General features: G+C 48.7%; 6 protein-coding genes across 6 annotated transcripts; 4 read left to right on the top strand and 2 right to left on the bottom strand.

The window, feature by feature from the left end:
- Positions 1-490: 490 nt before the first annotated feature.
- Positions 491-2,122, top strand: ASPBRDRAFT_112642 (putative C6 transcription factor; the record flags this gene model as incomplete). The annotated part of the gene is made up of 3 exons (XM_067616675.1): positions 491-1,236; positions 1,290-1,743; positions 1,796-2,122. The coding sequence occupies 3 exons, from the start codon at positions 491-493 to the stop codon at positions 2,120-2,122; spliced, it is 1,527 nt and encodes a 508-aa protein (XP_067485054.1).
- Positions 2,123-2,203: 81 nt separating this feature from the next.
- Positions 2,204-3,636, bottom strand: ASPBRDRAFT_167004 (zinc-dependent alcohol dehydrogenase; the record flags this gene model as incomplete). Its single annotated transcript, XM_067619601.1, has 4 exons — positions 3,294-3,636; positions 2,865-3,232; positions 2,732-2,810; positions 2,204-2,685 (listed from the first exon to the last, which is right to left on the bottom strand). The coding sequence occupies exons 1-4, from the start codon at positions 3,457-3,459 to the stop codon at positions 2,204-2,206; spliced, it is 1,095 nt and encodes a 364-aa protein (XP_067485053.1). The 5' UTR covers positions 3,460-3,636.
- Positions 3,637-5,296: 1,660 nt separating this feature from the next.
- On the top strand, positions 5,297-6,520 carry ASPBRDRAFT_114123 (uncharacterized protein; the record flags this gene model as incomplete). Its single annotated transcript, XM_067616795.1, has 1 exon — positions 5,297-6,520. One exon carries the CDS (start codon positions 5,297-5,299, stop codon positions 6,518-6,520), a length of 1,224 nt encoding a protein of 407 aa, XP_067485052.1.
- A 1,296-nt stretch (positions 6,521-7,816) lies between these two features.
- Positions 7,817-8,605, top strand: ASPBRDRAFT_191080 (uncharacterized protein; the record flags this gene model as incomplete). Its single annotated transcript, XM_067620320.1, has 1 exon — positions 7,817-8,605. One exon carries the CDS (start codon positions 7,817-7,819, stop codon positions 8,603-8,605), a length of 789 nt encoding a protein of 262 aa, XP_067485051.1.
- Positions 8,606-9,272: 667 nt separating this feature from the next.
- On the bottom strand, positions 9,273-9,964 carry ASPBRDRAFT_25431 (uncharacterized protein; the record flags this gene model as incomplete). Its single annotated transcript, XM_067622175.1, has 2 exons — positions 9,273-9,871; positions 9,922-9,964. The coding sequence occupies 2 exons, from the start codon at positions 9,962-9,964 to the stop codon at positions 9,273-9,275; spliced, it is 642 nt and encodes a 213-aa protein (XP_067485050.1).
- A 968-nt stretch (positions 9,965-10,932) lies between these two features.
- ASPBRDRAFT_37040 (DUF3176 domain-containing protein) lies at positions 10,933-13,079 on the top strand. The gene has a single exon (XM_067623639.1). It carries the CDS (start codon positions 10,993-10,995, stop codon positions 12,904-12,906), a length of 1,914 nt encoding a protein of 637 aa, XP_067485049.1. The 5' UTR covers positions 10,933-10,992; the 3' UTR covers positions 12,907-13,079.
- The last annotated feature ends 65 nt before the right edge of the window (positions 13,080-13,144 follow it).

The raw sequence follows: 13,144 nt of genomic DNA, 5'->3' as shown, positions 1-13,144 counted from the left end.
TTGGAAGAAGAGTAAACGATGGGTTTATGAAGGGATTGAAGTGACTAGGTAAGAAGGGAGTAGAAGAAGTTGGTAGAATATCTGGAGTAGTTTGACAGTGACAGGAGGGGTCCAGCTGATTGCTAATCTCGGTTGGGTCGAGTGGGGGCGAGTTAACTACTTGTTACATAAATGATTACATGATCATCTCTGTATAGTTAGTTACTTTGGATGCTCAAGTCATGCCACCTTTTGACATATGTGTCTGTTATAAGTCACATACTATTGTGTTCAATGCGATATTGAGGAGAACCTTGCTGTGGAAAGATGATGCATAGGAAGGGTTGTGATTGAGTGGCTGTCGGTCTTCTGACTCCGCATTGCTTGCTTCCCCTCATCTGCATCATCTGCAGCCACTATTCATCCCTCCCCGGATCCCTTCATCTTTCTTTCTTTTCATCCCTTCCACTAGGTGTTTGAGTTTGAAAATAAGTGGTTAACTGCCCTACCCATGCGCCATCGACTTACAAAGCGTGCGTGCGATGAGTGTATCTCCCGCAAGGTCAAGTGCAGCGGTGCCTGGCCCTGCGATACGTGCCAGAGTGCCCCCAAGCAGGTCAATTGCACCTACCTAAAGCCTGCTCGGAGGAGAGGACCAAAGGTGCGCCGGTATACTGGGGATCAGAAACAGGAAGATTCGGCATCTGGTCCGTTGATAACTCCGCATGTTGTTGCTAATGACGAGGGGATGTCCCGGGATGGTTCGATAGGTGGAGAGGTAGAGAGCCATGCCTCGAGTACAATCCCAACAGAAGAATTAGCGTCGGTGGTGCGTTTGTATCAGCAGGCTTCATATAGCGTGTGGCCGGTTGTCGATGCAGATGTGCTGTTGAACAAGCTCGAACATGGCACACCAGATGTTGGAACCTTGTGTCTGGCCATGGCTCTCTGTGCAGCAACAATGGCGCAGCTACAACTTGCTCCGACCATCGTTGATAGCGCGATGATGGCGACAGAGTGTATGAGGATGCGTAAAGCACATCTCGACCTGAGGAGCATCTTGGTCTCGTTCTTTCTGCATGTATATCATGCGAAGATCAACAAGAGGAATTCGGCAATGCTGTTCATACAGGAGGCTATTTTCGGCGCCAAGCTGTTGAAGCTGGATGAGGGTGTGGCTGGACAAGATGCGACAGTCGATGCAGATGTCGTTGCTAATAAAGAGATTGTGTTCCTTCTGCTTTGGGTTTCGGAAAGGTAGAAACCCCCGCTGTCATTTGATTGTAGCTCACTGTGACTAATTTTGTTAGGGGCTATTCTATGCACCTTGGTCTCGAACCCTCATATACCGGTCTCATTCGTCTACCGGATGAGGTCGATGTGGGCAATAATGCGGATGTGAAAGGCTTACTCGAGCTTGGCAGACTCTTTGCCACGTTTGACGGCTTCTCGTCCAGAAGAAGCACCAATTTCAAAAACAAACCGGTGATGACTGCGGATAGTCTGGCAGAGATTGAGACGGTTTTGTCGATGCTTTCATTCGGTCAAGGCGATAGACCTTCCACCCGCATTGCGGATTATTGCATTACGAAAGAATGGATGAGGACTATCATCTGGCAGGAAGCTCTGTCTCGGCATCTGCTCTCGTCAAAATCCTGTGCTCAGCTCATGACATTTGGGTTCCCGGCGGTGGTTAGCCGTGACCTCCTGATGTCGTTACAAAGCTTTACTGAGTCCGATCTGCTGCCATTGGGACGCGATCAGGTTTGTCCTCTGCGATTTCTTGAAAGTAGGGCACTAATGAATTCTGGGTCAGCTGTTGAAATGTTTCGAGATTGCCAACTCACTCGCGGATACTGTTCTGCTCACACCACCTGTCTCGACATACTCGGCCTTTCACTTAGGGCCACATGACTTTCTGCACGCGTTGTACCAGAAGTTACTGCCTTTCCTGGAGCAAGATCTCGTGTTGAAGTCGATCCTGCATAGTAAGACGGCCGAGGCCTTGGTTAAGGCACCGGCGCGCTTACTGAGCTTGAACTATGACCCTTGGCCATTCGATGACGATGAGGATAAGATTTACACGACCGAAGAGCATGTGGATCTTCAGCAGTACATTGATTCGCAATGGGCTCTCTATTAATTTCACAGGATGAACGTGTCCCATTCTCTCAAGAGGAAAGCCGGACTGCAGGTCTGCTATTTCTGGAACAGCACGAGTGAGCTACTGTGAAACTTGAAGGACGATTCTACCTGCAATATCACCCTTCTCCATCTCCTCGTATACCTGTGGCAACTCCCTGAACGTCCGGACCTTGATTTCCGGTTTGACCACCCCACGCCGGACCAAGTCCACTGCCTCCATGCACTCTTTCAGTGAGCCGATAAGATTTCCGGTAACCCGGAGGCCTTTGATCACAATGGTGCAAATAGGAGTTTCCAGAACTGGACGGCCTGGCGGGATTCCCACGCAACTCAGAGTACCTCCCACCCGCAACATGTCACAAGCATGGGCGAAAGCTTTGGCACTGCCCGCAGTCACCACAACGGCATGCGCACCGAGGCCCGTAATATCATGGACTCGCTGCACAGGATCTGTGGTAGTGAAGTCAATGAACTCTGTAGCTCCCAAACCAAGGACAAAGTCTCGCTTGTCGGCAGCGTCAACGCCGATCACCAGTGCTCCCTGTGCCTTGGCATATTGGACTGTTCGGTCAGTATGTGGTAGCCGTGCGATGTTCAGCCAACTTACCAGCCAAGTGTCCGAGGCCACCTCCAGCACCGACTACCACTAGCCAGTTGCCTGCCCGGATATTGGTATTGAGAACAGCCTACGGACAGTCAGAGACTAGATCGCATGTACCATATTCTATGTCAATTCCTACCTTATAAGCTGTGACGCCAGCACACAACACCGGCCCAATAACCTTCGGATCCACATCATCAGGGAGAATTGTGAGGTTGTCGGCATCCAGAGCGATATACTCCTGGAAGCTGCCGTCTTCATGGTGGAGGTGATTCGTGCCCTTGACACAGTACTGTTCCGTGCCGGCTAAGCAGAATTCGCACCTTCTGCAAATCCGACTAGCGAAACGGATACCAACCAACCCGCCGATTTTCAAGTCAGGACCACAGTTGGGGCCCAGAGCCACTATCTGCCCGACACCTTCATGGCCTCCGACATGCGGCAGCTTGATCTTTGTGATTGGGTTACCATCCGCACCAGCCGCCGTGCCGTTTTTCGTATGTAGATCTTTCCGACCGTGTTAGTTGATCGTATGGGCGCATTGTATGAATGGCTCAACAAGACTGACCACTTTGACAGACTCCTGTATAGAGTACCTTGGCTAAGACCTCATTTGACCCCGGGGTAGGAACGGGATAGCCTTCACGGAATTCCACGCTGCCTCCCAGTTCCCGAACGAGAGCCACCGTTTGAGTCTTGGGGAGTTCGTCTGAAGGAAGGGACATGGCACCCATCTTTATTTTATTTAATCTTTGGAGACTAGAGTCTTTAGCTTCATGGACGGGTGGACCAACTGAAAGTGATCGCCGGGAATGAAAGTCATATATATAGTTATTGGTATGGCTAATAGTTTCCAAGACATCAATCAGACCATGAATTTACTCCTCCAAAAATGCAGTACTTGATAGATCGTACAGATAATTCTCCAATTGGCCCAAAATCCCTTCCCACTATGCAGCTGCGGGACGGTACCACCAAAACAAGTCATACTATTTCTCCGAACCAAACAGCAGCGGACAAAGAATATACCATCTCTGGATTCACCATCATCTAGACCCTCCTGTGGCTGCTGCTAGGGATATCTTGCCAGTAACTACCTACCCCTCACATCTTCATCAAGGATCCGCAATTTCTCCGCGTGATTGTCGAGTGTCTCTTTGGCTGTCTATTTCTCCGAGGCAATGTAACTATGTGTCACGTGCATATACGCGGAATTTGGAAGAGAAGCACGGAAGAAGGCAAGTACTTGCGGAGGAATCCGAGTTACAAGAAGCTGGGTGGGTCAATATCTGGCTCGATGGCTGTGAAGCCTCACAGGTAAAAATAGTTGTAATTCCCCTGGGCAGTCAGTCAGTAGTAGCTATATCTGCAGCGGTGGCTGCGGGTATAGTAGTCTTGTCCTACATGCCGCCCCCAAACGGTCAAACCTATAGCTGATGCAAAAGCTAACACGATAGGCTTACAGACCTAAGCACAAGCCTTCTTCTTGTGTATATTCGTCTAATATACTAACTCTAGAATAAACTGCATTTCTGGTTACTCGATAAATTATGACTATACCGATAACAACGTGGACGGACCGATGCCGATAACCTACTGTAATCCATCGAATAAAAAATTATCTTCATTGTTTATCCTATAGATTTTGATAAAAAAAGATATAGACTAATGCAATATATTATACAAGCTATGGTATCAATGTTCCACTGAGCTGCCAGAAAGATGAGCCTTGTACATTTGACTATTCGGCCTTCTGTGGTTAGATAGAATCTTACAAATGTGGCTTTGGTGAAGGAAGCACTTGAGAATGACCAGTCTGTGGGTAGAAGGAGAGGAGTTGGGATATAAGGGAGCAATATCTAGAACTTCAACTCATGCTTGATAAGAACATCCTAGAACTGTCAAGTTCAATACTTAAAAGACTTGTGAATGTGCTAATACTGAGTTATGGTAGATTTACCATGATTCATTGAGTTCCTAAGGTAGTGGTAGAAGAGCCATGTTTCATCTAAGATATACTATATCTTTTCTTAATTCTTTCATTTGCCAGGTAGAGCGCAACTCAGATTGACTTTTAAGCACAAATCTAGCCCAGGAGCATGAAGAATTGAGGAAGAAATAAGGAAATAATCCAACAGCTTCTGCGTGCATTCATTTAAGTTCGACTGACTATGGTTGGGTTACTCTATAGTGCCGCCAGATTACATAGCCTTCTTTGCATTCAGCGGTAGCCAACTGAGGCTACTTCCGGACACAAGAGGTAGCCACAACCCACCCAAGATGATGTGATTCAGGAGTCGCGGAAGGAAGGTACCAGGCCGAGTCGAGAAAGAAATGCTGCTCTCGTTCGCCGCGCCTTGGTGCACATGGAACACCAGGTCCTTCGTTTGCTTTGAACAATACCAACTGCATTCTATCCTCAACCATATAATTAGGTACGTACAAAGTCAACCTTCTCTTCTAGGATATGAGACATTCGAAGCTTATGATGCTGCCAGCCCTCTGCGCTACTCTTATCTTTGTCAACTCACATCCTTCATTCAGTGCTAGCCCACTATGCCTAGAACCAACATGGATTTCAGCAACCCAGTTACGCGAAAAGCGTTCATCTGGAAAGTACTTCGAGAATCAGAGCTCGGCAGCATGGATGACTGGACCAATGTGAGACAACTGGATACTATCCCCTTTGAACTGTACTGCCGAATCGCGTCCAATTTGGATGAGCCGTCCTTTGAAGCACTCTTGCTTGTGTCAAAAGAGCTACAAAAAAGGACTCTAGAGGCCCAGTTGAGCTTGAGATATACCGATATCAGTGTAACCAATGACGTGAATGGTCTCGATCTACTGCACCAGCTGGCAAGCGATGAACGGTATCGCCGATTCCCTCGGACTCTCCGCTTCCAGTCCAGACAGGTGCCGAACCGAGCATTGGTGTACATAGTCTCTGCTGTAACAGGAACTATAATCCTCGACGCGTTCCCGCTGATCAAGCAGTTTTGCGATGATCTACACTCATTGACCAGTGTTACGAACATCGTCATTGACTATTTCCAATCAGCAACCCTTGTCAACGATACCAGCAGCATGTTTCTCCATATGCTGTTCACGGCCCTTGCAGAGGCAAGCGTCCAGCCTGTGTTCCTGGTGATCTTTACACGTCTTTCCACGCGACCTAGGATGAATCCAGTCCTCCGAAGTCAGATAGCAGTTATAATCCACCTTCCCCCTTCGAATGTCGCTATCGTGTGGAATAACTTGACCTGTTTGGCGTTGGGCCAGCCCGGGGACGAGGCAAGCTGGGAGTATGTTTTTCGGCTAATTCCATCGTTATTCGAAAACGCTTGGAAACTCAGGTATATGCTCTGGCATGGCTCCCTCATGCAGCCGTCTGGTTGGTGGAGAAGAATAATGACCTCGGCCATCGATATCTACGACTACGCAACCTCCAGGACCAACACTGGCATCAATCTCTGGAAATTGGAGCTTGATGAGCTCATTGTCAGCACCCGGGACCTCATGAGATTCCTCGACCTGTTCGGAAAACACCTAGAGACGCTCATACTTCACCGGGTGTATTGCCCTGAAGGGGGCTGGCATAATGTACTCCGACGGCTAAGGGATAAGACAATCTGTCCGGAGTTGAAGCACATGAGGCTTCTGATCGGACGTAACGTGGTGGATCCCCTGCCTGCTCAAGAGGGGGATGTCTCGAATATGGTGGAGTATGACATGGAAAACCCCCATGGATTTACTATGGATCAGGCAATGACTCGGGCCATGATTCTAGACTTGTAGGAGGTTCATTCACACTTGGTGCCTCATCGTCCTTGTCAAGCTCGATTATGTCTCGTTATTGTTTGCTTGTTTACAGACTGACGGATTCTCCCCATTAAGAAGGGGACATTAGTATATAACAACTTAGATTAGACCACCGCACATATACTTACACCTTTACCCTAGGGGAGTCACTCGATTCTGGAATAAGCAACTAAGCGTTCATAAGATTAGGTAACGGACTGCTGTGGACAAGTAGTATAAAATATCTGCTGGTGGCTTGTCTATTGTACTTCTCTCAAAGTGGTATTATGGTTTCCGCATCCAAGTGTTGCGCTTTGTTGCGCTAGATCCCAACTCTCCTGATTCCTCTGAACGAGCCCCCTCCCGAAGAAAATAGAAAAAAAGTAAATATAATTGATCGTCATTTCCGGCCGCCGCGGTGGTGGAGCTGTCAGCCTAATAGAGGAGGCTTGATATTTGCGACATAGAGTCATTTCTGCTGCTCAGTAGCCAGTTATGAATCGCTACTATGTGACGTTTCTCCTTTCTACAGCATTATCCTTCTGACTTCCCTGCATCTAGAGCAATCCTACACATCCTGATAAGTGCATCAATACCATAACGCCCTGACCCAGTTATACAAAAGGAGATACGCAATAGACACGACCGCATGCACATTGTCGAGTTCAGCGCAGTATAGCTAGAATTTTGCTTGACAAGATAACGAAACATAATACGCTGTCCTTAACAGTTGATACAGCCAAAAGTCTCGCTACTACTACCAGAAATAGTCGTACAAATAGATGTCCGAAGAATGCTCTTCATCCCTTTGTAGAGCTGAGGTCATGTTTCTGCTGGCGGTAACTGTAGGGAGCCACTTTGTGACTATTTCCACCTCTTAGCGCTTCATCCAGCCATTTAGCCAATCCATCCAGCTAGATGTCCTGGACCTAAATAATATCGCCCTTAAATCCGCAATGTATGCGCCGATGAGAACAAAGCTAAGCCAGTAATCTCAGTGGTAAATACACCCCAGCTCTTTCCTTTCAAGACTAGGTACAGCTTCTAGCTCTCCTTTCTCCCTTCGCTTGTCACCCCCTCGGCGCCTGTCGCACCCCCTTCAACAACGGCGTTTGGCTGATTGGCCGGAGGTCATGAAAATGCCTCACTGACAATTATAAAGGAGGGTGTCATCGTCTGTCTTTTTCTCTCAAATTTCTCAAATCAGATCTCTAGCGATCCGAGAAAGCTCTCCTATCTGCTCATTTTATACCTTATCGCTCTCAGGCTTGACAGAGACTATCTCATTCCCTCATGGCAGACCTCGTTAGCCTTATGGCATACCTACAACATGGCCCCCCTTCACTCCCAATCATTGAACCGGAACAATCGCCACAGAATACACACAACGATGGCTACAGTGCAGATGATATCGAAACTGTGGGCCATTGGCAAGGCTTCAGTCTCGCCTCACTACTACAACAATATGGCGGACTTCTAGCTACCGTGCAGATCATGGATGAGCCTTTCCAACGAAGTCCACCGCGGCCAATAAACTCCGAAAGGGCACTTCGCTCACGTATAGACGCCTACCTGACCAACCGGATTATACGTGCTCTTCGTCAGGGTTTTGCATACATGAGCTCTACCCGACCGCTTGCTGGCTTCTTTACTGTCTTGAATTTTGACGTGGGCGCAATGGCTGCAACTTCTGACGATGACTCACCTCATTTTGCCTTCTTTGATCCCAACCTCGACGCTCAAACCAGACCAAATCGCGTTCCAGGTGGTGCCAAGCCTTCCTACGAGTGGTCCTTGGACTTCAGAAATCACCCAAATCCGCAGTTCCGAAGAGAATTCTTCCAAGCCTTATCCCAAGCCAATTTCTACATGAAACAGCACCATACTCGCTACAGCTTTATTATCACCGATCGTGAGTTTGTCGCCATTCGAAGACTTGACAGGGATGGAAACCTGGAGCTCTCAACTTCCATTCCATGGACTGCGAGAGGTTCCTCGTCGCAGCCAAGGATGACGGTCTTGCTCGCGATCTGGTATCTGGGAATGCTTGCGGCTGACGACCAGAACTGGTACCTTGCCTGATTGTGTTTCAATTCAATTCGTATTTTTATACCCGATCGAGCCGGCTAGGTAAGATGCTAGCTATGCAGGTGCTTCACCGTTTGAAGCAAGAATATGGCCCCGAACGCCTCAAATCCCACCAATTCGCAGTAAACAAATGAAGCCACAAACAACGCGCGCTCTGGCGTAGGAAGGTCGTCGCCGCAGCTAAACACAACTAAGCATACACAAAAGCAGAATATAGAACAACTGAGTATCGCAATTGGCTGACCAGTTGCCTGCGAGCCACCATCTTCATTCTTCGTCCACGTTCTTGCTCCCAACATGCTCGCCCCTTTTGATATGCTGCCTGATTGTGTCTCTGCATCCTTGCTTCTCTCAATGTCTTTACTATCGTTGTATGCCTTACTGTTTCTGCAGTCGTGTCTAGTCGTCAACAGTCAATTGCTATCTGCTTGTTAGTTTGTGACTGGTTTTATCTGTTGAGACGTGCCTCTCCCGTCTGCTCTCCAGAAAGACGCGATATATGAATCCATTTCTGTCCTCTCCTTTCCAGAGCTAGACTCAACTGTATCATGGTCTAAACACATCTTCCAATTTAACTCTCTTTGAATGTACGCTACCGCTCAGACCCAGCTTGGCAACTATTCTTTCTCTATACTCGGAACACATGCTTCATCCATCGGGCTTATTGAAAGGGATTATAGGATGGATCAGTCGTATCCCCAGAGACAGCAAACTGTGCTCGACTCAGATCAAGCTGCATGGTACCCTTATCATCATGCATGGCAAGGTCCGCCGACGGGTCAGGGTTGTTCAGAGGAGGACCAGTAAACGAAGCCCAGAACCAGGGCGTCGACGTTCCCTTAGGATCTAAAGTGTAAGCAGAGCTGGGTTCACTCGAGGGTGCAGAGGGCGTTGGCCAGGCAGATAGACAGTTATCGCAGCGAATGTTGGCAGTCATCACATCATTCTTAATCCCAGAGCCGGGAAGCAGAGTAACATTTGCTAGGGCGTTGTATTGAGGTTCACTCTGGCCACCGTCTAAGCTGGAACGGGGAGATAAGGTGACGTCCGTGGAAGAGGCAGCCCAGAGAATGAAAAGGTTTGCAGAAGCCATTTCGGCGCCTTGGCCTAAGGAGGCCCATTGTAACGTTGTTGGGGCGGTGATTTGGAGGTAGATGGGGCCGGAGTTAGTGGCGGTGGTGGTATTGGGGATGGTGAGGCTGTAGGATAGGCCTGGCTCGGTTGGAGGGGAATATGTGACAATGTCTGCTGTAGCTAGAGCTGGTTGATTTTTAGATGGTACTTCATCGAGTTTCTTGGGGGGCTCATACCTGAGCCTAGGGCTACAGCCGGGAGGATATGGGATATGTACATGCAGTGCTTGCTAGTCAGCTTCAAAAGCGTTGATTCTCATGGAATGTAGACTCCATCGAGCGCGTATATATAATATGATCAGCCGCGACAAAGTATGGGGCTGACTGGGACCACCGCCTTTGGACAAGATATGGTATGTCTAAAGGTATATCCGTGAGACATCGAAGCAAGAGATCCTATAGCATTGGCTCTGAGCGCATTCCTCGGGAATCGTGCCATGTCGGCCCCTTACATCTCGCCCGACCGAAAGGTCGCCGCGCTCGCAGAAAACTTCAGGAAAAGAGATCCAGTTGGCTATTGAATATTATCAGAGATAATCAAGCAGATAAGAAGCTTTCATCTCACTTGTAGCGCTCGATCACTGGCGTGCAAGGGATTACTAAAGGCTTTAACCTCCGTTCATACGCCCGTTTCTTCGACTTAAGTAAGATGGATGTTTTCTAGATTTGGTATATTTGATCAGCGTGATGGTAAAAAGTAGCAGGCGTTTTCGAGCGTTGTACTGCTCTCAGGAATTTACTAGATGTATCATGGTCGCTGAGGAGAAGAGACTGAAGATCGATCGTAGGGCATCAAATGACAAACCTACTGTAGTAGTATCGGTATCACAGAGAACAGGAGGTACTTAAAAGATCGACTACATGCCCTTCTATTCTTGGATGTTACTAAGCCTTGATCCCTTGCTAACTAGTTCAGCTTCTCTGAATCAGGTAACTAATCAGCTGTGTCAGCTGGGCAATAGATGTACGGTGAGCGAGCAGGGACCCCACGAGGAGCCGAATGGATTGGGCGCTAAGACGCATAGGAAAGTTACTCATACCAAATGATAAGATGCTTCAAAAAGGTCTGAACGCTCATTTGTTGAATGGTGAAGGATCGACTAGTGCGTGGCAGGGAAATAAGCGACACGGCTAAGCCTGGCACTGCAAGGCTGTCCCATATAGCGCTCTCACTCCCCGCAGCAATCTTCAAACTACAACCACAACACATCGCACAGTACGAGAAGATAGAGAACACTGGAACCTATCATGGTCTCTCGCTCTCCCAGTCCAGTCCGGCCATCGGAGGAGTCGAACAGATCTCTGGAGCGCCCCCTTCGTGGATCGGATTCTGATCGCGAATATTCCCAGTCTGATGTAAGAGAGACATACGCTGACCAGAGAATTCCAAACACCGACTCTGCGTCGCCTAAGAAACACCTACTTCGTGAAGTGGTGGGGGTCCCAGATTCTCATGGACGATCTATCAAGGAGAGCGAGGCCTCCAACGGCATATTGTCCTGGGGATGGGAAATCGGTGCAGCAGTATTGAGCGTTATATGTGTGGTCATCCTCATCGTGCTGCTATACCATCTGGATGGAATGCCCTACGCCGACTGGGAATATCGAGTCTCTCCGAACGCAGTAGTCGCAGTGGTAGCCACCGCGGACAGAGCTGCACTGCTATTTCCGGTCGGGGTCTGTCTCAGTCAACTCAAATGGAATTATTATCGCAATCAGAGACGGCTCTACGATCTATACGCTCTGGATCAGGCCAGTCAGGGGTTATGGGGCTCTCTGCAGCTGATCACCACCAACCGTCCCAGCCTGGCCACCCTCGGCGCAGCTACCTTGATTCTGTCGGCAGCGCTCGATCCCTTGACCCAGCAGATCCTCACGTTTCCTTCCCGGATCGTTTCGGCTTCAAATGAGACTGCTTCACTGCAAACTGCGCAGGCCTACGTACCCGGCAACGCAGACAGCGACACGACCATGAGCCTCACCATCCTCCAGAGCATCTACGGATCAGACAATACCCAGGAGCCGACCTGCAGTACCGGCTCCTGCAAGTATCCGAGTTTCGATGCTCTAGGGGCATGCAGCAAATGTCAAGACGTTACCTCGCAGTCCAAGCAGAGTTGCACTGCTCTCTCCGCGAACAGTTCGTATGGCAGTTATTTCAATAGCACCGCATATCAAGGAGCCAAGCCAAATTGCACATACACCACGCCGGGAGACCTCCAGATAACACCGGGCATCTTTTCAGCAGCTGGTGTCGCCATTGGATCTCAAGATGCAGTTGAACTCGTAAAGAATACTTGGACATTCGCCACTACTGACCTGGGTCGCCTGAACCTCAGCAGTTCCCAAGGACCCCGGGTGGCTGGGATCCTAAACCCAATACTGGGCCTGGCGGTGGCGATATATGATGATCCCAATATTATATATACCGCGGAGAATCACACGGCGTTGGAAGCAGAGCCACAAATAACCGAATGCGCACTCTACCTCTGCGCTCAGAGATACACGAACAACACCTACAGCTCTGACCATCGATCGCTCGAAGCATCAGAGACGGAGCAGCTCTATATCAAGAATAAATACTTCCAAATGTTCCACCTTAACGAGCTGGCCCCACTGAATAGCTCCACCAATAGCTTTGCAAACAATGGATCCTACATTATTTCAGGAAATACCGTGCTGGAAATCTTCAACTCTTTCTCATCTACCATCTCACTCGCCGACCAGATTGAAGCTGGATGGACATATTCCGTGCAGGAAGGGAAAGGCGCCGCTCCCGTTATGAAGAATGTTGCTGTCGGCATTACCAAGGGGATTCGCGCCGGGCCGAATAGCACCACGATCACCGGGGAGGCATTCACCACGCAGACGTATATATCTGTGCGCTGGTATTGGGCGGTGGCTCCGATTGTGATTACTATTTTGTCGATCTTGTTTTTGATCTTGATTGTTGTGCATACTGCGAGGGCTAAGGGTGTGGGAATGTGGAAATCATCGGCGCTGGCGTTGCTGGCGTGTCGGTTGGCGCGGGGACCTGAGCATCCGGAGCTGCAGACGCTCGGGGAAGCGGAGATGGAGAAGGTTTCGAAGGGTATGCTTGTATCGTGGGATAGAGAGGGTGAACCATTGACTTTGAGGGTTGATGGGGTCAAGAATGGATGATGTGACAGAGATAGTAAGCAGCATATGCCGGAAAGCTTTGTCTTAGTACATATCACTCTTACACAATGCTTGATGCAGTAAGAAGTAAGCAGCTGAAGCACAGCTCATTAGCAGTCTGATTAAGCCGTATACATTCCAAGCACCGATTGGCTACTATTAGTTGACAATCTTACGACCCTACTGTTGCAATAGTCTACTGATATGGTCTTGATTCCACAATTGATAACCAAAAATCTTA

The sequence above is a fragment of the Aspergillus brasiliensis genome (assembly GCF_001889945.1).
Source record: "Aspergillus brasiliensis CBS 101740 unplaced genomic scaffold ASPBRscaffold_1, whole genome shotgun sequence".
Taxonomy (NCBI): Eukaryota; Fungi; Ascomycota; class Eurotiomycetes; order Eurotiales; family Aspergillaceae; genus Aspergillus; species Aspergillus brasiliensis.
Note: the sequence above shows the minus strand (reverse complement) of the source record. Positions and strands in the feature narration are given on the sequence as shown.

Coding starts and splice junctions, on each gene's coding strand:
- ASPBRDRAFT_37040 (XM_067623639.1), top strand. CDS start 10,993: ATGGTCTCTCGCTCTCCCAGTCCAGTCCGGCCATCGGAGGAGTCGAAC.